The sequence below is a fragment of the Gopherus flavomarginatus genome, chromosome 4, assembly GCF_025201925.1.
Source record: "Gopherus flavomarginatus isolate rGopFla2 chromosome 4, rGopFla2.mat.asm, whole genome shotgun sequence".
NCBI classification, from domain to species: domain Eukaryota; kingdom Metazoa; phylum Chordata; order Testudines; family Testudinidae; genus Gopherus; species Gopherus flavomarginatus.
In genome coordinates this window covers 103,821,489-103,848,275 of record NC_066620.1, presented here as the reverse complement: position 1 = coordinate 103,848,275, position 26,787 = coordinate 103,821,489, and the positions used below count along the sequence as shown (strand labels likewise).

The 26,787-nt window shown below is 43.3% G+C and overlaps 1 protein-coding gene across 1 annotated transcript in view; it reads left to right on the top strand.

Moving 5' to 3' along the window:
* Positions 1–26,787, top strand: part of SASH1 (SAM and SH3 domain containing 1) — a 179,742-nt gene that overhangs the window by 139,597 nt on the left and 13,358 nt on the right. Inside the window, exons 10-17 of the mRNA XM_050951603.1 lie at positions 5,196–5,308; positions 5,996–6,070; positions 9,606–9,749; positions 13,158–13,293; positions 13,493–13,662; positions 15,216–15,425; positions 18,209–18,359; positions 20,584–20,697. Of these exons, the coding sequence (XP_050807560.1) occupies positions 5,196–5,308; positions 5,996–6,070; positions 9,606–9,749; positions 13,158–13,293; positions 13,493–13,662; positions 15,216–15,425; positions 18,209–18,359; positions 20,584–20,697 (1,113 nt within the window). The remainder of the gene's footprint in view (positions 1–5,195; positions 5,309–5,995; positions 6,071–9,605; positions 9,750–13,157; positions 13,294–13,492; positions 13,663–15,215; positions 15,426–18,208; positions 18,360–20,583; positions 20,698–26,787) is intronic.

Below are 26,787 nucleotides of genomic sequence, written 5' to 3'. Positions count from 1 at the left end.
TGAAAAGAGAAGCAATGTGGAAAAAAAAAATCCTGCTGTTTCAGAAATCAGTTCAGCATTCTTTAAAAGGAAATATTGTAGGAAATCTTTCAGATGGATGGAAGATAAAGAAGCAGATTTTATTCTATCTCTGTTTCCTTCTGTCATCCATCCTGCTCTCATCCCAGCTCTTCCCCCTCAGTTTTCCTCTCAAGTTGCTAACATAGTGCACTCCAGCTCTGTAGTCTTCCTCCCCACATACCCAGCACTCAGAGAGGTAGAGGGCTTTGTTATCTACATGCCTGCTTTCCTCCCCAGCTTCTCTCTCCAGCGTAGAACCTCTTTGGGTCACTTCTCCACTGCCCCTGGCTGCTGCTCCTGCTCCCTAGCATGCGATGGGTTCCGACCAGGGAAGTTGGGATAGAGGGAAGGGTAGCCAGCAGAGGAGTCGATGTTCCTGCATAGCAGGAGATCTGGTAGGTTAAACTGTACTCAGAATTCCAACCTCGTCCCTCTTCTTCCTGGTCACAAAAACCTGTATTTGCCACAGTTCCCACTACCAGCCTTTTGAATCCCCTGGAAACTTGACATCAGGACTCGCCAGAGTCCCAAGTGTTACGCCATCTAGTCTGCTGTCCTGACAGTGCAGATTTTTTCCCTACTTAGGTTGAAGGGAAGGATGATTGATAATGTCTCTATACCCATAAGGTTAAATGTCTTGTTAAATAAGACATTTACAGAGAAAATACTGTTTCTCACAAATTTTAGAATATCTTTAAGAGGCCTCCACATAAGCTTAATTTTTTAGGATGTGGTTTGTTCTCGATGTGAGAGTTACATAGTCACATCCCTCATCTCTCCAACTAATTGTCAGTCACCAGTAGTAGCTTGACCCTTGGTTGGTGTTCATGCTTGTGTAACGCCGACAGGCCCTGGTCATTGGTGGGTGGGATCAAACCTGGGACCTCTGAAGCTTAGTAATGAGCCTCTACTGCATGAACTAAAAGGCATATAGCTCTTAGCTAAGGGCGTAGCAGACTCATCAATTTCTAGCTGGGCTAGGTGCCACTAGAGGGGGGACAGAGCACCACACCAAGCAGGCATGGGTTACATACTTCCCCTAGCTAAGGAAGTGCATACTGAGCTTCAGAGACTTCCCAGTTGATATCCCAGATGAGCTCCCACTTGTCACACCAACAGACCCGAGTCGTTGGTGGGCAGGATGGAACCTGGGACCTCTGAAGCTTACTGTATTACTCCTGGAGGAATATTGTGCCAAAAAATTAAAAATTCTGTGCATAATATTTTAAAATACTGCATGTTTTATTTGTCAAAATAACACAATATAATCACGCCAGTTTCAATTATCTTGGTAATTTATTTCAAAATACTTGTCAACAAATATGTTTGAAACAATACAGATGAAAAAAGATTTGGGTAATTTTTTTGATAAATAGATTCCTTACCAGGCTTATTAACACAGAACCTTGAGTAATAATTTTTTTAAACCAGTGGTTCTCAACCAGGGGTACATGTACCCCTGGTGATACTTGGAGGTCTTCCAGGGGTACATCAACTCATCTAGATATTTGCCTAGTTTTACAACAGGCTACATAAAAATCACTATCAAAGTCAGTACAAACTAAACTTTAACATCAGAAATGACTTTTTACTGCTCTATATACTATATGTGAAAATGTAAGTATAATATTTCTATTCCAGTTGATTTATTTTATAATGATATGGTAAAAATGAGAAAGTGAGCAATACTTCAGTAATAGACACTTTTGTATTTTTATGTCTGTTCTTGTAAGCAAGTAGTTTTTAAGGGATGAAACTTGGGGGTACACAACACAAATCAGACTCCTGAAAGAGGTACAATAGTGTGGAAAGGTTGACACCACCGATTTAAACTACAGTACAGCAACTTATTTCCTGCAGACCTCAGAAGCAGTGTAAAGGCTTAGGGGAGTCAGGGATAATGGAGGAGCTGAGGGAGAGGGAAGGAGTCTGGGAGTGAACCTGAAGGGCTGTTGGGTATGGGTAGGAGAAACATGGAACAGGTTTTTTGAGGGCACATCTACCCCTGTCCCCATGTGGCCCTACAGCCCACCATCCCCATGTGGCCCTGCAGCCCCCAGCTCAATGCTGTCATCTTACTAGCTCCTGCGCCCACACACCAGTCTATCCTCCTATTAGCACTTCTGAACCCCAGTCTAAGACCCTCCAGCAGCCCCAAGTGTCCCACTCTGTCCTAATCTGACATGACTCTTAGCTCAGACTGTAGCAGTATCATTAATCTCTAGATGGTCGAGGTGCCACCAGAGGGGAACAGAGCACCACACCCAGCAGGCATGTGGTACACTTGCATTTGGTTGATGGCCACTGTGGTAATACTTTATTTTGACCCAGTACAATTAACAGTTTCTCCTGACTATTCCACTAGTGCTTCTGTGTAGACTAGCTGACCCATCACTGGTACTGTCATGTTACTTCCAGAAATAGTGTTCTTGAATAATATTCATTTATGTAATAACAATTCAGTTGATTGTACCAGATAGCTGAAACACCCTTCTGCAAGTTGAATACTTGTGGGGCATATGCAGACTGACAAGATCCACATATCTTCCAAAGAAGTACCACAATTATGCATTAGAAATGCCCTTTCATGTTCTCGTCTTGTAAATACAGATACCATCTCCAAAGGGAAGCTGTTTAATCATTTAAAAACGTGTGAGTAGTCTCACTTTGGAAGTCTCATTATGGAACTCATTAGCTTGTTCACATAGATAAAATTAGAGAAGAAAAGGAGAGCACATCTTTCTTCCTTTTTTTTAATTTTTGGAGTGCATTTTCTAATCAATTAGTTTTAAAGAAACTTCTTTTTAAAACAGCAGAAACCTGATAAGCTTCTCATGACCTTCAAGTACCTCCAGTCCTTCTTCCTAAAATTGTAACACTTGCTGCAACCTCAGGGAAATTGTAATGCCTTTGTATTCAGTGGAAGTGGTCACAGTCTTGTCTTGCCATTTGTTTTTGTCATTTATATTTATTTCAGTGACCTGGGCATGCCTGATGTGATTCAAAAATTTGTTTTTCATTCCTCCCAATATCCTAATATGTTGCATGACCATTCCATTGAATATCCCTCTCTTCATCCACAGACTTTGTTTGGTACAGTATTACCAGAAATGATCAAAGTGCTATGAAAGGGCAAGGTAAAGGTTACAGATTTACAGGGACTTTCTTCTCTGAGAAGATTGCTACAATTACTACTCTGGCTAACTTAAAAGACATTGGCTGAGAACGATTCCTTAAGTTCTGTTCCACTGTCCTCTCTTGAGCGTTAGGTTATCTGTGCTCCTGGCGTTAGGTTAGAATGCTCCTGGCACAGAAGGTCCCATTTATGTGGTTAAAACAGGGATGGGCAAAGTTTTTGGTCTGAGGGCCACATCGGGGAATAGAAATTGTATGGCGGGCCATGAATGCTCACAAAATTGGGGGTTTGGTTGCAGGAGGGGGGTTGAGTGTTCTGGGCTGGGGATGAGGAGTTTGGGGTGTAGGTGAGTGCTCTGGGCTGGGACCAAGGGGTTCAGAGGGTGGGAGGGGGATCAGGGCTGGGGAAGAGGGTTGGGCTGTGGGGAGAGGCTCGGGGGTGCAGGCTCTGACCGACACGAACCTCAAGCAGCTCCCGGAAGCAGTGGCATGTCCCTTCTCCGGCTCCTATGCGTGAAGCGGCCCCCAACCCTGTGCCCCGTAGTGGGCCATGCCATGGGGACCCGGCTCCCCAGCTGGAGTGCCAGAGTGGGGCTGAGCCGCATGGGGCAGCCCCCTACCTGGCGCCCCGGCTGGAGCACTGGAGTAGGGCAAGCCCCAGACCCCGTTCTCCAGCAGGAGCTCATGGGCCAGCTTAAAATGGCTTGCAGGCTAGATCCAGGTCTCGGGCTCTAGTTTTCCCACCCCGGGTTAAAAAGTGCTGTGTGGGAAACATAGATCTTAATGGTGGTGTTTGCTGGTGTGGCTAGCATATCACTTTTTATAAACAGTGCATGAAAGCCGTTCTCACAGCTAGATTGTGAGTTTGTCTTGACTAGTGTGACTAAGTCATTTGTTCTCAACCTTTTTCACACACCTCTCCCTAGCTGACCTCTCACCTTGCCTCAGTACAGTTGTTGTCATCTCTTTTCCTGTCCATATTCTTTCTGCTCGCTCTCCTTTTTTCCTTCGCTCTTTTTTTTCTGCTTGTCTCTTTTCTCTTCTCTTTGTTTTTCTTGTTTTCTAGATGTTGCTCTCTTGTTTGCAGTTCCCTCTTCCTTCTCCCAATTCAGCAGAAGGATGTGGGCTGCTTGGAGTAGGAGTGTTCATTGAAGGAGGTTCCATGAAGCTGGATCTCACATGTTCTTGCATCCAAGTGCCATGGGAGCAGAGGAGCAAAGGCTTGGCCCTCTGGGCTTGTGTCCGAGTCTGTAGCTCTGCTCTTATGGCCAGCTTCTGTAAGTGCCACTGAATGTGCAGGGAGAGAAAACTGATAGCTTTCAAGAGACGCCTGCTGCTTTAACCATAGCCAGTTTTGACAGGTTCAAGGTCATGCAACTTTCTTCATCCCCATTTTGTTGTTCTTCTTTGTCCCATCCCACCTGATTAGAAATGAATGCGGTAGAACAAAAGTTTGTACTAATAGGACCAATTAAGCTAATTGTTCATTGGAGGCTGTAATTTGTGGATCTTCTTCCCACAAATCATAGTCTCCAGGCTTTTCATGGAGTAGCTCTCAGCTGATAGGTGTTACCTATCTCCATGCCTTTCAGCCACTCCTGAATGTTGGTTAGGCAAATCTGAAGAACTAAGAACCTGATCTAATGCCATTGATGTCACTAGAAATCTCTCAGTTGACTTCATTATGTGTTGGATCAAACCCTAAAAATGCATAGCAGTGTTCTTCAGTTATTTCCCCATCCCTTTATGTCTTCTATAAAGAGATTATTCAAAACAGAAGACTACCTGTCTGTAAATCAACTATCGAATCTCACCATTGATAGAATTAAATACTGATTGCTGCATCTTTGTTTCCCTAGGATGTCTCGTGGTTATTGTCAGTGAAAAGAATCTAAAAAACACAGTCATTGGAACAGAGCAAGGTCACTACAGTACTGTGCCCCAACTTTTGAGGGGAGAGGGAAAACTCTTTTAACAGTTTGACCTTCTTGTACTGAAAGGCAGTAGTTGTATTCCCACTGAGTTCAAAGGAGCTAGTCCTATTCCAACTGATACAAGAGCTTTAGAACAGGCCCGTCAGCCAGAGCTGAACACTTTGTTTCTTGCTGTGGAAGTGTGGCTTTACTTAGTGTGATTGGTCACTGTGTGGTTTTGTGCTCTTGGGTGGGAACCAGTGTCATAGTGCTGATGTTTTTAGGCAGGGAGATTATCATCAACAGTATCAGAGTTTTTGGCCAGGTCTGAGGAGCAGTGAGTGAGTCACTCCACTGGGCTAATTGTACCATTATAAATATGACCTGCTTTCTCTCCCAGCTGGTGATAAAGCTGCTTTGTACCACCAAGGAGGTGGTGAGAGATGCCTAAACTGGAGTGATTGGTTTTGAAGAATAAAACCTTTGGTGGCATATCCCTTGTGGGCAGCTGAACTGGGGTTATGTTCCCTTCTACCCACAGGCCCTGATTATGCAAGGTGATTAGCTCATCCGTTGATTTCAGTGGAAGTTGAGGGTGTTCTGCTACTCCCAGGAGGTGCTCACTCAACACTTCACAGGATTGGGGACTCTGACTATACGGATACTGCTTTGGACTAGTATAGGAGAGGAGGCTGGAATGAGGTTGCCAGAAAGTTGGAAGGCTTACTGCATAAAAAGAGTGGACAAATTTCTCATCCTTTTTTCCATTTCCATCTTTTCAACACATTTGTGTTTTCAGTGATGTTCTCCAAATGGGGGAAGATGCTTGAGTGAGTTAATTATTTGTAATGTGATTTGTTTCTGTACTAATCCTGTCCTTTCCACAGAGAACCTGTAGCTTTGGAGGATTTGACTTGACAAATCGTTCACTGCATGTTGGAAACAACAGCTGTGACCAAACGGTGAGTATGAGGTAGGAAGGGCTGGATCTGAAATAGCAGGAGGCTCCTCATGTATGGTACTATGAAATGCTCCTTGGTAGAGTTAAATGTAGTCTAGTTCTATAATAGCAGTTTTGAGATCGAAGTAAGCAGCCCAGAGAGCATAATTTTTTTTAACCACCCACTGCATTGGTTTCTCAGCTTTGTGACAACCATATACTGTGTATGTTTATTTATATACTATACGTGAGAAGTAGTGTGATTAGGTGATTACAGCACAGGACTAGGGGTCAGGTCTCTGATCTATTCCTAGCTATGTCATTGACCTACTGCATCACCTCAAGCAAGTTGAGTGATATCTGTGCTTCACCACAAATGGAAAAACATCTAGTTTGTGACTAGGACACAAAAAGAAAACAAGGATGACCACTCTGGATTAACCAATGTGCCTTCAGTGCATTTGCACACTGCCCCGTCTTAGGGAGGAGCCCCAACCACTGGAAAAAAATCCCAAACAAAACTGAGTGGTGCGGCAATGCCACTTCCTCCAGTTTTGCTCAGCCACCTTCTGCGAGGGGTGGCCAGACCAAACCTGAGCATTGCAGGGTGGCTGGAGTTGGGAGGAACCACCCTAGCCCGAAATGGGAGCAGAGCACTGAGCTGGAGGGGCATTTGTAAATCACCAGGCTGCAGCCGTGCTGCTTGTCCCCACCCCCAAGAGCAGGCTGTGGCCGCCTAGCCCAGCCCACTGGAATATGCTGTGGCCGCGCTGTCTGGTCTGGCCCACCGGAGCAAGCTGTGGCCGCACTGCCCAGCCTGCCGGAGCAACTCCAGCCAGGCCAGAGACATCCTACCCTGGCCCTCGCTAGATAAGGTGGGAAGGGATGGGATGGGGAGAGTGTGACGGTCCTGGGATAGGGGTGGGGTCATGTGGGGGGTTGTCAGAGAGGTTACTCCCTTGACTCTCAGCTTCTCACAAAAAATTTCCCCACCAGTTGCTGTCCCAGCCCGTCAGGGTAAGCAGTCGGTGCGCTGGGACACTTGGTGTACTTAGGTTTACCTCCGTGCCTGCAGATGCTCAAGGTAAACAAACCATCTCGGCCCGCCAGCAGCTTATCCTGATGGCCCAGGAGCCGAAGTTTGCTGACCCCTGAATTATAGGATTGGCTTATGAACAAGTCATAACATTTTTCCATTTTTACTTATCCATATTTGGGGGGGTCAGCTTATAAACAAACCAGTTTATGATGGAGTATATATAGTATTTCCTTTTGGTTGCAGACTTCACAACAGCAACTTTTGGATCAAAGTAATACATTTGTCAGTTTATTTTTTTTATACCAAAAATAGCATCAAGAGACTGGGGGCAGACTGTCAACTTCGGTAACTGGCATTCTATAGTGACTTCCATCCAACTATCTCAAAGCCTTTCACAGACACCAATGAGTGAAGGCCTAAAACATTTTTGTATGCATTTTATAGATGAAGCACTGGACCGAGATTGAAGAATTTGGGGGCCTGTGACTATGAAAATTGGTCCCCCACCCCACTCAGACCCTTGAATGCCCCTCCCACGCCACTGACCCCCAAATGCCCCTACTCCACATATACCCCAACAACGCTCTACCAGCCCCACTTTTCATGACAGCCCACACAAACATCCTACTCACTGCGGCCCCAGCTCCTGAGCCCCATCTACAGCAGTCCCCAACATCTCCACCCCCAACCTCACAACCCTTCCAACTTTCCCACAGCCCCCCAAGAACTCCCACCCAGCCTCTCACCCACTGCCATTTACAGGCTGCAGCTGCTTCGGAGGCTTGGGGAGAGCAGTGTGGCCATTAGGTGAGAGACTCTGGCCCCGCCTCTTCCCTTCTGGCTCTGCCAGCTGTGCTGCCTCTCCTTGCTCCCTTTGTTGAGGGGAGGGGCTGTGTCCAACCTCTCCCTCTCTACCCGTTCATAAGCCAACCCCCTTCTCTGGTGCTTCCATTTTTTACTAAAAAGATTCAGCTTATCAACGAGCATATATGGTATATTATAAATACTGATCAGCTCACTGTACCATTTATCCCCCCCAGAACCAACTTTTACTATTTTAGCCTTGGTGTCTGCCAATTCTTTTATATCAAGTAGCTTAGATCAAATCTAAATAATAGAACAACTTATTGCCAGCATGTCTGATAATGAGGAGAGATTAGTTTCCTTGGGACTAGAGAAATCGGTACACTGTGATTTTCTTCCTTACACTTAGTTTATAAGCACACACACTGTGTGTGTGTGTGTGTGTGTGTGTGTGTGTGTATATGTATATATATATATATATAAAAAATATGTTTTAGCTAGTATCTTTAAACTAGTTTGCAATGTTTTGTTCACGTTACCTTCTGATCTGGGAAACTCTGAAATCTAGACATTATGCTTTCCCTTTTCACCAGCAGTGAGAAAGATATGGTATACGAGACTAATGCATGCAGATCAAGTCTCTAATTGCATTAGTTTAATGTCTTTTCAGAACTCACAAGACAAAAGATGAAAAGAAGCAATAAAGTTAGCAATGAGGTTATCTTTGCAAAGGGAAAGGAAGGTAGAGTTGGTGACTGTCAGATTTCACAATGATTTTTAGAAGGAGGAGGGAGAGGGTTTTTTAACTAGACCAGCTTTGTTTGGGGGGTTGCATGTGTGTTGTCTTTGTTTTTTGTAATGATAACCTTTTTTCTAAAAAAAAAATATATAATCCTTGTGGAAAATTCAGTTATCCTCCTGAAGGGTTATTGTACCATATTGGAGACTAAATTCAACCGTTAAAGTGTGAAATGGGTTTTTGTCCTGCTTGCAGTGCAAATCTCAATGCAGCCTTGGCTACATAGGTGCTACTAGTGCCTCTCTAACAGAGTTGAATTATAATTATGTATTTTGAAAGCCATATGAAGAAATACTATGCTTTACAAACTGATTGTGCAATCAGTGCAGCCACTTAACCTGTGTGGTGGATGCAGCAACTGTTTTAAACTATAACAAACCTACATAACAGTTTAGAAGAGAAAATGCAGCTTATCCAATTGAAAATAGAATGGGAATTCAGAATTCAGGCAGAGTGCAGTTATCCTAGTAAATATTTGGATAGGATCACAGGGTTAGCAATGCCTACTTTTGTGTAAAAGGGGTAGGGGATCTCAACTGACCAAACAACAGATTTCATGTCGTATCAGAAAATAGTGTTGCCTGACAGCTTGAATGTTCAGTAGTAACTCAAAGCGGGAGGAATGCCCTCTACTGAATCCCCAACCTCTAGGGCAGCAAACAGGTTCTTATAATCAGGTCTGAGAAGCAGAAAGAGTAGATGAGAATGCTACAGTAGTTTATGCACTTGGTTTATTCTCAAGGCCAGAAAAGAGAATGTTTCCATGTTGAAGCTGAGAGCAGTGAACCAAACACCGTGTCACCCCGGATACCTTTTGCACTGAGTGCTGTAGTGAGACATAACAGGGAGGCAGCGTGGCAAGAATTTGCTTTTGTATTTTATTTTATAGACATAACCCCCTATTTTATTTTGCAGGGCAAAGAAGGAGACTTCATTTATAAAGAAGTGATCAAGTCGCCCTCTGCCTCCCGTATATCTCTTGGCAAAAAGGTGAAGTCTGTAAAAGAAACCATGAAGAAAAGAATGTCTAAAAAATATAGCAGTTCTCCGTCAGAGCAGGTATGTAATGCTCAGAATGGACTATACTTTCTAGGATAAAAACTATAGGGGATATTGATCCTCATGCTTCAAGGTATCTCCCAAAGGCCCAGTGAAGTCAGGAAGAAATTTTTCTGTGTGACTGTGTGAATTCTTGTGTTCTTCTTAAACCCCTCACTTTGAAATGTCTTTTATAGAAACTTAATCATGACAATGCAGTCTCAGATCTCCTTCTAGGTGACTGTTCAACAGAAGGAGATGACTGACAATTTTACACACCCTGTGTCGTATTTCCACCTCTGGCATTTTATTATTTCTTTGGATTTCTACAGTGATAAAAAGAGCACTGGCTCCTTATACAAGTTCAAAAAACTAAAATTAAAATGCAGCTGACGCCCTAAACTGAACTCCCTATAAAACTCAACATATACAACTCCCCTCTCCTATTCAGAGCTAACCTCCGTCCTACCACTCCCTCTACAGCAGCTTATGAAAACAGATAACCTTGTATCTATCTCTATCATTGCTTCATCACAGATTTGTGCAGTTCATTCTTAAAAGCAGCATAAGTGCATGCAGTTGTAAAGCTGTGCTTTGAATTTACTCTGGCCAAAGTAAATCTCTCTCCGAGAAAATCCCTTTTGGCAGACTTCATGTGCTTTGGTTTGGTGGATTGTCAAAGCGTCTACTGAACTAAAAAAAGATAAATCAGTCTTTCTACCTGAAATATGTAAGTAATTGCTTACAAAACAGCTGGGAAAGCAAAATTTTCTCTAATAAATATTACCCTCTAGTGGCCATTTAATAATTGGCAGCAAATTATCATATCCTTGCAGTGTTAGAAAGCTGGAGCATGCTATCTGGTGGACACAAACTAATATACCATCATAATATCCATTTATCAAAAATCCTCTGGTGAGACCTCTTCGGACAGTTTGGCTACATACTTCCAGCTGTTATTTTTCTCTTGTCATTCACTGAACAGTACTCAGCTCTGATTCTGAGGGTCTGGTTCAGAATGTCAGCTCTTCAGGGCAGGAACCTTCTCTTTGGTGTATGCTTGTGCAGTGCCTAGTACTGGGGCTGGGACTTTTAGGTGCAATTACAGTTCAAATTAATAATAATTGTGGATTTTTACCCCCAAATGAAGTGATCCATATTTCTCTTCCCTGAAGCAGACTGATCGCAGGCTAATGCAAGTGATATCTATCAAGTCATACTTTTAACTGCCCTGGTAAATTTGGACCTGCTGCACCAGAATAGCGTGACCAGCTATCACACTTATTTAATTCTTGCAGACTTTGGAGAGGAATTTAACAGCTAGCCAATACAATTTTGTAATAAGTTTTCTTGAAAACTTATTAGAAAGCAACATCAAGAAGGGGAGATTTGGGGTGGTTTTTTTGCCCTCTTTCTCCCTTGTGCTTTATAGGCTGGAGAAGAGCATGTTGCTGTGTGTGTCATCCCAATGAACTATAGCATGGGTTTACTTTAGGAGGAAGTAGCTCTGCCTGGCACTTGGTGCCTTTTGAACTCCCTGAGAATGGGGTACCTGATGCTGTTAAAGAGAAGGGATGAGTGTTAGGCCGCACATGCCCCAAAAGAAAGAAATGGTAAGCTTTAGGGTGGCAGGTGGAGCTGCAGAACCAATACTGCTGAACAAAGTTATTTCATTGATCATCCTTGTAATGGATATCATCCCACACACAGACATGACTGCATTGCTCAAGCCTATGTATGTACGCAGCCACGTTGGTTCATAAATAGGATCTATGCTGATGATACTTTTTTTTAATTGTTCATTTCAAGTGGGCGATTCAGTTAAGAAATAATAAGCTGCAACAAATGTCACATTTCCTCCTGTATAATGGAACTTTAAAGATAAGATGTTTGGGCCAAACAACCCTTTCGATATTCTACTTAGGCATGAGATAAATCTGAAAAACTGTGTGTACATTGGGCTAGCGATCTGCTTCTGCTCTTATGCTTTCTCTGGAGATTTGCTTGACCTGTAGAGTCATATGCTGGGGAGATATTTCCTGATGATTCTGCAGCATGTAAATAATAGGTTTCATTTAGATGGTTTTGTGACCACACGTCTGTGAAAATGCCAACTATTCTGTATATCAGCAGGATTGGGTTTTGTTTTGTTTTGTTTTTAAATGTTGTACCATCTATCTTTGTGGCATCATTTCTCAAACTAAGTACCTCTGTGCTGCCAGCATGTGTTCAAAAACACGCAAATGCTGCTCTGCCTGCAAATAGCTACCAGAAATAGAAATGATTGCTTTAGCCATTCTTCCAATAGGCTGTCACAATTTCAAAATGGAGAAGATGCTTTTGGATTGTCTATAATGCATGAAGGAACGAATACAGAAATATGTGTTTAAGCATCCTTGCTTTTGTTTATAATTTCCTTGTGCCTGGGTTGCATTTTCTAGTGAATTTGTTTTCTCCTTCATGTTCACAAACAAAAAACGGCAGTAATTTGTTGCAAGAAGTTTTAAAATTTCCATTTCTGGGTCTGTTTGCAGTGTTATTGTATCTGTGTTGGTCCCAGAATATTAGCAAGACAAGGTGGGCGAGGTAATATCTTTTACTGGACCAACTCTATTGATGAAAGAGACAAGCTATCAAGCTCCATAGAGCTCTTCTTCAGGCCCTGATATTACCTCACCCAACTTGTCATTTCTGTTTGATTTACACCATGCTACTTATTTTTGCTTATAATATGCAAATGCCTGATTGGGAAAGTTGCTATAGGCTTTTAACTGCTTGTCAAATGTTCTCACTAAAAATATTTAGTGTCTTAATTTTTCATCTCTAAACTGGGAGTTTTGTGTGAAGGATAAACTTTCTCTGCTGGGTTTTTAAACACCTAACAATGCATAAAGTAAAATGTTTAGTTTGAGATTTTAAAAATATTATACAAAATGGTTGCCTAAATTGTAATACGTCAGAGAGAGACAGCGTGCGCACCAACAAATGATCTTGGGGAGGAAGGATGGTTTTGTGATTAAGGCGCTGGACTGGGATTCAGGAGTTTCCATTCCCAGCTCTGCCACTGACTTTTTGTGACCTTGGGCAAGTTATTTAATTTCTGTTTCTCCATCTGTAAAATGGGGATAATGCCCCCTTTCTTTCACCTTTTTTTTTTTGTCTTGTCTGTTCACATTGTAAGTTGCCTGGGGTAGGGACTGTCTCCTGTGATGTGTTTATACAGAGCCCAGCACAGTCGGGCCCCGACTTCCATTGCATCCCCTAGACCTTACCATAATACAAACAATAAATAAATCATAATGACTTCTGTCCTTGCTGGTAACATGTAGTAGAATATGTACTAAGTTTTCCCCTTAAAATACATGCAAGCAGTCCCTGTCATCTTCCATGGGAATCTGCCAATCTGAAATCAGTTCATATCTCTTTCAGGACTCCAGCCCTGATGTAATGCCAGGTTCTCTGCAGTCACCACAGCCAGAGACTGATTCTCTGGATAAGCCCAAACTGAAAGCTGGTGGTTCAGTAGAAAGCCTGAGGAGCTCCTTAAGTGGTCAGAGCTCAATGAGTAAGTTCAATTATAATTGCATCATTTTGTTGTTGTTGTTGCAGGGCACAGAGATTTCCACAGTAAATAAAATGAAGTTCTTTCTAGCATTTTCGTGTTTGCCTCTCATCTCTGACAGTGGCAGAAATGAATTGGTGTTGATGAGCCCTTCTCACAAGCATATTTTTTTGTAATCTGTTACTCTGGTTCCCATGCACAGGTGGTCAGACAGTGAGCACGACAGATTCCTCAGCCAGCAACCGGGAGAGTGTCAAGTCTGAAGATGGTGATGATGAAGAGCCTCCCTATAGGGGACCTTTTTGTGGACGAGCCAGGGTTCACACTGATTTTACACCCAGCCCTTATGATACTGACTCCCTGAAACTTAAGGTACCAGTTTTCTTCTTGGATCAAATGACATATGCTACTCAGGCAAAACTCCCACTGAAAAGTCAGTAAGAGCTTAGCCTGAGGAAGGCTAACAGTATTTAGTCCCTTATTTAGCTGAGGTTGTGCTCCCTGCATTCACATTACTGTACCTGTCTCTTTCTGGTATTGCAGTGTGCTCTTAAGAGTTTTTTGGGTGATAAAAAATATAGGTGATAAAATATAGTTCTTAGTATTTTCCAAAATCCAAGCAAACATGCTTTAAAATACCAGAGAGGTGGGCAAAGAAGAGAGTGGAGGAGTATGTGTGAAGGGAGTAGAGAAGTTAACTACCATGGACCTGAAAATATATGCTGTAAGTTTACTCTCACTCTACACGGATTTGAAAAATCAATTTTCAGATAGTTTTTTTTTCTAGCAACAGGCAAGCAGAAGAACTCAGTGAATCAGGCCAGGGTTGTTAATTCCCAATAAAGTAAATAGCAGCCACAGATCTGGCTCAGAATATCAAAGACAAGCCTTGTGGGGAAAGGGCTGCAAAGATAGTATAAAGTTCACTTTTGCACACTTCCAACACTGGGTTCCCTATGTCTAGCTCTGGCAGTGTAGCTGGCCACCTAGTCCACCTGCACCAAACTAGAACAGAGTCTATTCTAATTTGCACTAGCGACGAACAGTCCTACAGAACTGAAATAGCAACGGCAGATAGACACAGAATAGGAGTAGTATCGTGTGGTACTGTCTCTTTAGAATTAGTCATGAATAATCACCAGAGTGCCTCCCATTGTAAGCAGTCACTCAGGATCTGTGTGCTCAGAGTCTGTAGGAGCCATCTTGTCATGTAGCTAATAAAGAGAGTTGTGGTTTAAACTTCATATCACTGGCTTGACTCTGGTTCCTGAAACACAAAGACAGCAGTACATTCACAAGGAAGATGCTCTCAGCTGCCTGACCATGTTAAAAAAGCAAGACAGTGGAGAGCACCAGCAGCGATCCATAGATAACTGAGAACTGCTGGTGTAAGTGTGAACTCCTGGGAACTATTCCAGGATCTGTGACTAACTTGCTGTATGATCTCGGACAAGTCACTTAGGGCTGGTCTATGCTGAAAATTTACATCAGCATAGCTACATCTTGGGGTGTGAAAATCCACACACCTGAGAGATGTAGCTATACTGACCTAACCCCGGATGTAGACAACAATAGGTTGATGGAAAAATTCTTCTGTTGACTCAGCTACTGCATCTCGGGGAAGTGGATTAACTACGGGGATGGAAGAACTCTTTCCATTGCTATAGTAAGTGTCTGCAGCTGTGCCACTGCAGCTTTTTTAATGTAGACATAGCCTTAGTCTCTGTTTGCTTCTTTCCTCCTCCGTAAAATGGGTATAATAATACGCACCTCACAAGTGTATGTGATTGATTCATGTTTGCAAATCCCCCTGAGGTCTTCAAATTCTGTGTAAGTGAAAAAACAGAGTGAGAATAGTGAGTTTGCCTGAATATTGACAGGAATTATGTGCCTCAGTGTCCCATTCTTTCTTTTTGGGCCTTCAGAAAGGTGATATCATTGATATAATCAGCAAACCTCCCATGGGCACTTGGATGGGCCTGTTGAACAACAAAGTGGGCACTTTCAAATTTATCTATGTGGACGTGTTAAATGAGGAGGAAGAGAAGCCTAAGCGGCCCACAAGGAGACGACGGAAAGGAAGACCACCTCAGCCCAAGTCTGTTGAGGATCTCCTTGATCGTATTAATTTAAAGGTTAGTTCCCATTCTCTCTCTTGATACAATTTTGCTATGGGAAGGGGGTGCGTGCTGTTGAGTTAATTAAGTTTTTAAGGGCTACACAGTAAGGTCCTAATCCTGCACCCACTGGAACTTTCACCATTTATGTAGTAGAAGCAGAATTGGCTCTTAATTTACAAAGGGGATATAGCTGATTCATAGTACAAGTAATGTCCAGTGTAATGGACTGCTGAAGGGTTCAGTTACATTCATGCCAGGATCCTAATTCTTTCAAGAATTGGCAGTGAGATCCAGCACAACAACAAAAAACCTAGCATATATCAAAAGACATTAGGTTACTATTTCTTTTAATAAGGGAGTTGTTAGGCCCTGTTCGAGGAAGCTCAAGGTCAGACACGTTGGAGATAAACTGCTTTGTCTGTAGTTTATTCTTCCTATTACTCTGTTAGCTGAAAAGATGTGATATATGTTGTGCATCTACATAGCATGCTGTTTTAGGAGATTGGATTCTAAATCCAACAGCAGGTGTGGCACTGAAGCTTTAGGAAGGTTGTTGTGCCAATGGTTAGGACAGTATTTATATACTCTGCAGTCCTATAATTTCTTTATTATATGGTTGTTTGCATTTGCTAAACTACTGATTCTTTTTTAGCAGTAGTGAAAAATTCCCTCTGTTTTATTTTTCTTCTTACATTGCCAAAATAGGTTTTTCTGTTAATTCATAGTTAAGGGATCTGCAGAGTAGAGGGAATAAAATTCAAACACAGATGCTTGTAGCTTCAGTGATTTCTCCTGTTGTTGGAATGCTTTGTTTAAAGTATAACACCAACAGACCCCGGTTGTCTGCAGGCGGGATCAAACCTGAGACCTCTGGAGCTGCATGAGCCTCTACTGCATGAGCTAAAAGCCATCTGGCCCTTAGCTAAGACTGCAGAGCAGACTCATTTAACTCTCTCTAAGTGGTCTCGGTGCCACTAGATGGGACAGAACACCACATCCAGGCGGTGTAGGGGTTACAAAAGCATTCTTTAAAAAAAATAAACTTTGAATTATTTTAAAAGCCTGAATTTAACGCAGCTAAAAAAATAGCCTGTGTGTAAATCCCTTCCAAGGCTTATGCCCATGCAACCGTTTTTCTTCAATGAATGTATGAAGCTTCTTCAGTGAATGTATGAAGCTATGGAACTGCCCACTGAAAGCCGTTGAAAGCACCACGACAGTGATGTATTGCTATGCAAAATGCAAAAGTGTGGTGTAATCTCTTCTTTTTCCTTATGCAACAAGTGTGTCCATTATATTTTCTCTTAGCTCAATAATTTAAGCCCAATTTAAAAATTCTGTTCTCAAAATCTTAGAGGTTCAAGAAAAAGAAACGGGGATCAAAATCATCTAAGCATGGGGAGGCACTTCAAGTACTTCTCCACTGCAGTTAACCTGTGGCTGGGCTCACGGAGCTCAGGCTAAGGGTCTGTTTAATTGTGGTGCAGATATTCAGGCCAAGCTCTTGGACCCTCCCATCTTGCAGGGTCTTAGAGCCCAGGCTCCTGCCCAACCCTGAATGCCTGCACCACAATCAAACAACCTGAGCCCTGTGAGCAGGGCCGGCGCATGCATTTAGGCGTCTTAGGCAATCACCTAGGGCGCCAGCATTATTAGGGGGTGGCATTTTGCCGGAGGGGGCGGCAGGCAGCTCCGGTGGAGCTGTCGCAGTGGTGCCTGCGGAGGGTCGACTGCTCACGTGGTTGCGGTGGACCTCTCGCAGGCACGACTGCGGCAGCTCCACCGGAGCCGTGGGAGCAGCCGACCGTCCGCAGGCAGGACTGCGGAGCCGGGGGACCAGCGTGCGGGGCAGCGAAATGGCTATACCCCTAGGGCACTCAAACCCCTAACGCCGGTCCTGCCCGTGAGCCTGCGTCAGCTGGCACAGACCAGCCACAGGTTTTTAATCCCAGTGTAGACATATCCTTAGCAGCCTGTGTCTCTTGGAAAGATACCCAAGTGCCTAATTCACTTTTGAAAATGGGACTTAAGCACTTTTGAAAATATTACCCATTGAGAATATTGTTGCAGAAAGAATCTGCCATAATAGGTGCATGCCATGTGTTTGACACTGAATTTACAGCAGTTCAAGAAAATTGGTATATCAAAACAGAGCCTTTTAGTACAAACTAAGCCAGAGGTCGGCAGCCTTTCAGAAGTGGAGTGCCGAGTCTTCATTTATTCACTCTAATTTAAGGTTTCGCATGCCAGTAATAACTTAAACGTTTTTAGAAGGTCTCTTTCTATAAGTCTATAATATATAACTAAACTATCGTATGTAAAGTAAATAGGTTTTTAAAATGTTTAAGAAGCTTCATTTAAAATTAAATTAAAATGCAGAGCCCCCTGGACTGGTGGCCAGGACCCAGGCAGTATGAGTGCCACTGAAAATCAGCTTGTGTGCCACCTTTGGCACGCGTGCCATAGGTTGCCTAGCCCTGAACTAAGCCTTCTAAACAACCTATCCCACTGAAAGAAAGAGGAACTGGTATAGATTGTGGATGTATATTGTTATGCCCCTCCTATGCCCTGAGTAACAAAGACCCTGCATTTAAAGTAAATAGGGAGGATGGGGGGGGTCTTTTCTTTGTATTACAATTGATTCCTAGTAATAAATAAAAATCTGTTAGGAAGATAAAGCTGAAGAATAAACGGCCTATATAGGCACAGATTGGCTGAACTTTCCTTTTGTTTTCCGGTGATAGATCTTTCTTTTGTCTTGTTGTACAGCTCACTAGTTTCCTGTTTTCCCTACACAGGAGCACATGCCCACTTTTCTATTCAATGGTTATGAAGATCTGGACACTTTCAAACTGCTGGAGGAGGAAGATCTGGATGAACTGAATATCCGAGACCCTGAGCACAGAGCTGTTCTCCTCACAGCTGTGGAGCTTTTACAGGAATATGATAGTAAGTGGGTTTGGGCTTTTTACCAGTGCCCTGCTAAGGGCTCTTTTGACCACTTCTGGGAGAGGAAACTAGCTGAAGGAGTCTGTTGATATTGTCTAATGTAATCTAGGCATTTCTGTGGTGCCTATGTTAAATAACTAGGCTTCTAGGGAATTGCAGATGGTTTTAGATTTGCATTGCACTTCACCACAGTTATTTATTTTCCTGTAAAATCTTCTGTCCTGTGATTGTGTGTGTGTGTGTGTGTGTGTGTGTAACTTTTAAGAGAGAAAATGCATCAGCTAAGCTTGAATAGTCAGGATTCTAGTCAGAGAACAATATGGGGCTCATTCATCTGGAAATCAAGTGTTGCTAACACAGCCAGTGGGTCCAGTACTGTTGCTAAGAGATTTGTGCTGTAGGTTTATGCTTTCACAAACATTGCCATTTCTCCCTTCTCCTCTGACCTCTTCTTGTACTGTTTGCAATTAGTCTACACTATACATTCTTCTCAGAGCCATCCTTAACTTCTCTGTCATTCCCCAGGAATAAATTCAAATTATAAACTTTGGGCTTTTTTCCTTTCTAGTTTGGGGCATTTTTGTCGCTTAATATTTTTACCTCGTTTACAAGATTGATTTAGTGTGTTCACTTTTTTTACAGTAATAGTTTTTTATAGTGACTTCCACTTTGGCTTAAAAATATAAGGCATTATTTGGAGAGGGGTTGGAGAGAATGAATTCCTCTTGCGTGTGATGGGGGTGGACAAGAAGTGGAGTGGGAAAGAGACAGCTGGAGCCTGTGTGAGCAGCAGCTTCTGTCTCTGCTCCATAATTACATTTTTTTCATGCTCTGAGAATAGGCATCAGACTAGCAGTTTCTGGCTTTTGTTGAAGAACATAACATAACACAACATAAACGGCAGCTGTGCATCAGGCAATTGGTGGTTTGATTTCTCCAGTCCTGAATTTAGTTTCTGTACAGAACAGTTTGACCAGACTCTAAGGGCCAAGTCCTGGAATCCGGCACACAGCCTGATTCCCCCTGCTGGGAGTGCTGGGGATAGTCACAGAGCCTGGGAGGAAGGAATCCTCACCACTAGTTTCCCACTCATGGGGAAGAATTTCTAGTAATTCCATCTGATCCTTCCCCTGGCTTCCCCCTGCAGGCTAGGTCAGTTATTTGATTAAAGGCTTTTGACACTATCCCATTAAGTCCCTGCTACACTTTTTTATTCACATCACTGTTCTCACCCTTGTAACTTTAGCGCCCTCGTGGCCAAGACAGTCTGCTCTGCAGGCAGCTCTGGCCAAGAGAAGGTGAATGCAGGAGAAATCCCTTCCACCCCAGGGGCACCTGTTCCAACCCCCCCAGAGTGAACACACACCCCCACAGGAAAAATACAATGGATATAAGAAAGGGAGATATTTATTGACAGAGGGATGAGAGGAGAAAAACAACAAGAGGAAATATAGGGGGAGCTGTAAAACAGGGCTGCATCCAAACCAAGGCCCCCTGGGCCCAGTGGTAGCACAGTCTGACAGGGCAGACACCGAGCAATGTGTCTGCACACAGAGATCAGGAGTCCTGAGCAAAGTTCCAGCCCAGTGGTGAGTCTTGAGTGCTCCTGGTCATCTTCGGTGCCAGTGAACTTTCCCCCAACAAACCCCTCTGTTGCCCTCTTCTGCCGCTCTCTGCAAAGCCACACAGAGCAACCACCTCCCCACTTAACTAGCTACAACCTCCCTCCTTGTTCCCAATGCAGAGTCACAAGCCCCAGTACTCACAGCCCCATGCAGCTCTGGGCAGCCATGATACTGGGTCCAGATCCGGCCTGTCCTTCTCGGGCGATTCCTCCTGGCACAGGGCTCCTCCTGGCTCCTGTCCTGGGCTGTCCCTGATCGGCCACTCTCTTTTTCCCAGGCTTCAAGCAGGCTCTCCGCTGCTTCCTTTGGAAGGCCCTGCAGGCTGCTGCCTCTCCCCTCCTCAGAGCTCCAGAGCCGCCTCCCCCTGGAGTTTCCCTCATTTTAAAATGAGGGTATTATACCATAACTTGTCTTCCAACAGCATTATTCCCCATTGTGATTACTTTCCACAGAGCCTTATCCCCTCCTAATGCTCAGATATCTGGGCTGATGCAGTGGGTGCTAGTTAGTGTTCGGAGAGGAAGTGGTTAACCTAAGAACCTGCACCAGATTCCATGTGTAATGGCCTTTTTTTCATTGTGCGCTCTCACCTCCTCCAGGTAACAGCGACCAGTCGGGGTCTCAAGAGAAGCTTCTCATAGAAGGCCAGGGACTGAGCAGATGCTCCCCCCGGGATTCTGGCTGCTATGAAAGCACTGAAAACCTGGAGAATGGTAATGAGAGCAAAAAGAATCACTGACATGCCCAGCCTGTGTGTGCAGATGACGTTTGCATCCTTTCTGCTTCTATGCTCCAGCTAAAAGCAGAGCTGCTTCATACTTCGCTTTCTCACTCCCTCATCCTCACGCGCTCTCTCTCTTTTCCTGAGCCATTGATATTTTTTTGTTGGTGATGGTGTTGCTGCTTTCTAGCACTGACAGAGAACATAGGATTACAGAAGAAAAGCAGATGACCTGGAGATTGTGTTCTGAGAAAACCAGGCCGCCTCTCCCCCACACCCTCATCTTCCTCTGCCTCTCCCCCCACCCCGTCTTCCTCCTGCTCCATCTCCTGTTGTAGTCTTGAGACTGGTTCTCATATTCATAGCTCTTGCTAAGGGAGTATTGGCAATGTGGAACTCCCTTCGCTTCTCGTTGGGGCTTTGGAGGACTTATTCACAGCCTCAACAAAAAAACAACCTTTGGAAATGAATGTTCTCTATTTTGGGTAGTGGTTTTGTGTGTTTGCTCGAGATGCATGTTGCATCTTCCTGCCATCAAAGGGACCTGTTGTTGAGATGTTAAAGCATTTGCATGAACCTCAGCAAGTCAATTGAATCCAAATGTTGGCAAGATGGGAGAGGACGAACCATCTACTATGTAGACTCCCAGTTACCCTGGCTTTTGTGACGCTGGGAGATGGTGTCTGAATGGCAAGGCAGATCTCAGTAGAGGCTACAGTCCCATGTTTAGAAGAAGACAAACAGTTGTATGAACAAGGGTTGTTTGTTGTATAAAAAGATGTAAAATTGTTATCCGTTAAATTGCTTTTGATCAGTTGAGTTTGGTGATGTCACTCCAGACATCCAAGTTCTGGTACTGCCTCCATCTGGTAGGCTTTGTCACCAATGGCCAGTGCAAATGGGAAAACAAGAATGCGGTTGAAAAAGATCCTGTTCCCCCTTTTAGGTAGCTGTGGCTGCAGCTCCTTCTTCCAGCTGTTGAGGGGGTGGGGATCAGGATAGAAGGTCTTCCCCTGAGTCAGTGTCTCCTCTGTCAGTGTGCCAGTTGAAGATAACTCCTACAGGGAACACAAATTACCATATGCTAGGAACCCAAGTGCATGAACTCCATAATGCACTAAACTCCACAGAATTGTCTCCTGAATTTGAGCCTCCTGCTCTACAGTGTTATTGTCACTTGACCAAAGCAGCTTGACCTCTCTGATTTAATTCCCTTGCAGAGGTGGTTGCTTTTAATGACTGTATTTCAAATGTGACTGAAATCTGTATATTGTGCTAAAGAGAGAAAAATGAACATTACTTTTCATATGTTTCTAAAAAAATGTAAAAATTACATAGCCTATATTTGATTTTCTATCCCTTATATTCATAAGAGGTCTCCTAATGAAGGCTTTAGCATTAGGGTTAAATTGCTGCCTGTACGTTTTCTTTAATTTAATAAAATCTTCGCAAAGCAATTGTCATTGCCTGCCTGCTTTCAGAATGCTTGCTTTTATGTTTAAACTAATATTTCTGTCTAAGCTTTCCAGAACTGAGATCACTAATGCTTTGTATTGCTGTTCAACTTTGGCTTGCTGCACTTTCATACCATTTCTACATACTAGTGCATTCAGTGCTTGCTTTGAGAAACTGTTTGGGGTGTAACATTTGTACTGGATTCATTCTCCTTGTGACGAAAGGATTCTGTCAAAGTTGGTTGGTCTGAAGAGTGTCCCGCGTTTTTTGCAAAGTCCACAAACCATCATTGTTTATATGCTTCTTGTTTCCAAAATACATTCTTCAGTTGGCTCTTTTCTGTTAAAGTGAGGATAACCAGCAGCCTAGTACAAGCACATAATGAACCACCAAACAATGATCATCTGCTTTTCTCACAGCAAGGAGAAATGCATTCTGAGAAGGATGCAGGTTCTCAGATGAGGGATAGTTAGTTATTTTTTCTAATGACAAGTACAGAAGCCTGTTACGAGTGGATATTAATCCTCCTGGCATCAATTCCAAGTTTTCAGAGAATCTATTACAACTTTAACACAAACCCGTTTGCTACATACTATATCAGTAGGTACAGAATTGTGTGTCTGTTTTAGGCACTTGTATGGCAGGCCCCCATGACAGAAGCATTTGAGCACCTCACACTTTTTAATGGATTTATCTTTATAGCACCTCTATAAAGTGGAAAAATACTGTTTCCCCATCTGTAAAATGGGGATCTGAGCCACAGAGAAATTAAGTGTCTTGCCTGTGGTCACACAGGAAGAATGTGGTGGAGCAGGAACTTAAACCCAGATCTTCTAAATCCCAGGCTAGAACCCTAACCACTGGATCATCCTTCCTCTCCAAGTAAACACAAGAAGAAATGACAAGGCAGGTAGCCATGTCACTTTGTTTAATTCTGTATTTATACCAGCTGACACTGTCATTGACTAGAGAAGCCATGACTGTTGTGCCAACCATCACATCTTTGTTGTGTCAGTAAAAATGTAAAAACCCAAGGAAATGTAACCACAGAAAACAAAGCCAAAGTTAAATTAATGAAATCTGGAGTTAGGGCAGGCAGGCCATTCCTTAACTCACCCTGTTCTGTGTGGTTTTGAATATTCGCCTCTGCAGAGTGATTTTCCTCAAAATAAAGATTGGAGAAGGGTTGAAAATCTGCTGCCGTAGCCTCCCCACCCCCACCCCTAGATGAAAGGCTAGATTCCAACATGCTGCTACGGAGGTATGGGCACTGAGCGGAGTACAACATTTTCTGACACGCTTTCAGAAACAGATGGAGCAGCCCTTGTGAGGAAACATTGAAATAAGTCCCATTTTGGAGGAAGGTTTCCTGCATTTTTTCTGAAATGTTGCAACTTCCTGAAATGATGCCACGTTTTGTAAGTTGCCTGAGAGAGGCACAGGCGAGAGAGTGTAAGAAACAAATTTTCCTTTTATACTAAATGAATTCTTTCTTCGCACGTGTGGCGTTTTGGAGACCTGGTGTCCTGCCATGAAGCAGGCACATGAAATGTATTAAGCTTCAGATCCAAAGCAATCACTGTGCATTATTCAGAAGCCAAGTCTTAGTATCTTCCAGAATGCTCAGAATGCAAGTTGTATTGAAAGGAATCATCCATCACTTAAAAGTAGTACACTTCAAATCTGAATGAAGCTCAATTCTAAAATCTCTGAATGTAGCCTCCCTTTAGGTAGCAACTAGTTGGCTAATACTACTGATTCTAGGTGCCATTTAGCTGAAATTATTTTTTCTCTAGATTGAGAAACAGCTTTCAAACATCAGTTTTTGCACCTGCACTGACATTAGAAAATTCAGTCCTGCCTTTAAAAGTATTAAGGTGCCTGGTCACTTAGAAAGGAACTAAACAGTATGTGCTATCACTCTGGGTTGTTACCTGCTTTGAGGGGACTTCACCATTCTTATCAAAAGCCTAAGCGTCATTTGAGAATGACCTTCCATCTCTCATTCATGAAAAATAAATCAAGATCTGTCTCTGCACTTTTCAATCATGAAAATTTGATTGATTTTTGACTTGTTAGTTGTGCAGTGCAGCTCTGACAAAAATATGCAAAAACTTTGCATAAAATCTCTGATTTATATTATTTCAATTGAGTTTGGCCTAATCAAGATGCAATGACCAGTCTAGCTGCCTTTCATTATGCCCCTTGACAAAGCTACATCCAGGCCTAAAAAGATTCCTTGCAAATAACTGAAAGATAGGTAAGGTTGAAAGTGGGTGTTCAGTGTGAAGATTCACTCTAAAAAGGCATTAAGGGCATAAAGGCAGTGACCCCAAACCAAATTTGTGTCTTGCACAAATATAACAAGTTAACCTGTCATCCTTGATATTGCTTCCTGGGATCTGAAAGTCAGACTTGGTTCTTTGCTAATCACACACCATCAGTGCAACTCCACTGTGCAAGGGCTCGATCCTGAGAGGCGCTGAGTATTCTGGCCCCAGTCTGCAAGGCACTTATGCAAATAATTAATGTTAATTTCCATAGATCTACCCATGTGCTTCAAGTTAAGCACAGTGTTTAAGTACTTAGCTAAATTCAAATCTAGACTAATTTGAAGCACATGAATATCCCCAGGAGAGTTAACATTAATGTTTTGCATAAGTGGTGTGCAGATTGGGGCCTGCATGCTCAGCACTTTGCAGGGTTGAGCCCTCAGTGTGTCCTGTGCTAATGCAGGCACCCGTTGATGGCTAATTAATGGTATTGCACAAAAGTAACTGGAGGGCACAGTTTGGGCTGCAGAATTTATATTACTGACCATGAAGTATGAGAGAGAGAGAACCCAGCCTGACAGTCAGATCTAAGACTCAGCCTGCAGGACTGGAGATTTGAAAAATCCAACTTTTAACTGTAAACTGAGCAATTTTCATATGGAAGCCACTGAGGAACAATAAACCAGGATGCCCACAATGTCATTCTCACAGAATTATTTATCAGAGTAGAAGCACTTTAAACCAGCAAGCAATCCTTGGGACATGATGATGAGGTCCTGAGACTGGACAGCTGACCAAACACAGCAAGGATGGGAACAACCAGTCTCTACTATCCTTATTTGAAATTTGGGTTAGTCGATTAAATAGTTGTTACTTGTTTTTTTAATAGTGTCCTCATTCCAGGCTGAGCTGGTGCACCACCTCACAAGTGGATGTGGTGTTGAAGGTGGGATCTTATTTGATTTTTTTTTTCCCCTTCAGACAGGGTTGCAACAAATCCATAGAGACTGTTAGATGCTAAAGAGCCTCCCCCTGCCACCCAACCCCCAATGCAGGATCTCTCATTAACAGAAAAGCTAATGCAGACCCTGAACAAAATTTTCACCTCAACCTCTCAGCTGAGTGACTAAGTCATTCTTTGTCCATCTGTTCCCCTACCTGAGTCCAGTGCTCACTTCCACTCTGGCTCCTCCCCAGGGGTTCTCTCAGTTCCAGGCTCTGCTCCTGCTATTAGGCTCTTTGCCCCTACCTGAGTAAGATCCTTCTCTGGAGTCAGGGGTCCAGAGATGTCTGTCCATTGCAACTCTTCTTCAGGGACAGCAGGTGATCCTGGCCAGGCTGGGCTTCTAGACAGTGTCTGGTTGAGACCAAGGGATGCCTGCTGACTGCAGCTCTCTGTCTAGGAGCTCCCCTCTCTTGGAGCACCGCTGATGGTCTCCTCATTCTGGTGGGTTCCCCAAAGAGCTTGCCCTCTAGGCTCCCTGCTCAGGTGTCTCCTGGGAGCTTGTCACCACAGGAGCTTCCTGTCTCCTTTTGCAACTCCCCTCTAACCGAGTTTGGGTGTCCTTTATTAGATCCAGGTGCTTGTTTACCAATCAGCCACTTGGGGGAGTCAGTTGCCCCCCGGGGGGGGGCCTTCTCAAGGCAGTTATGAGTAGACAGCCCTAACTCCCTGTAAAAGGCAGCTGCCCCATAACAAATAGTGAATGGGCAAAGTAAAAAAGACCCCAAGTTGCTGAAGTTGCTGATTTGCCAAATTGCATCTGGAGAAAAAAAGAAACACATATTATGTATTTTGTATTAGTTTGACACATAGATTAAAAAAATACCCATGAGAGTTAAAGATATAGGGCCAGATGCTTGGCTGGTGTAAATTTGCAGAGCTCCACTTAGTCAATGTTGCTATGCCAATTTATACCAGTTGGGTGTCTTGCTCATCGTGGCTTTGATATTTTTTCTTTTGTAGTGTGCTTTTTCCCGTTTGCTCTCACAATGGCTGATTATGTTACCCGGTCTTGGACAAAACTCACACTGTCGCCATTGGTAGTTTTACTGTAAGGACTGTAGGATTTAGTTCAAAGTTTTGGCCATTTATCTGGGAAAAATGACTGTTATGCATGCTTTGATCAGTTCCAATTGGACTAGGGTAACTCTAGATAAAGATACACCTTAAACCCATTTGGAAGATGCAGAATGCAGCAGCTCCTAACCAAGCAGTATTTCCCATTATTACTGCGTGTCTTGATTTGCCCTGGATCTCAAGTTAAAAAGACTTAAATAGATAAGTCTTGAATTCCTTAGAGACCCGACTCTCACTTTGTATGATTTTTACGATAGAGGCAACCAGCTGACAC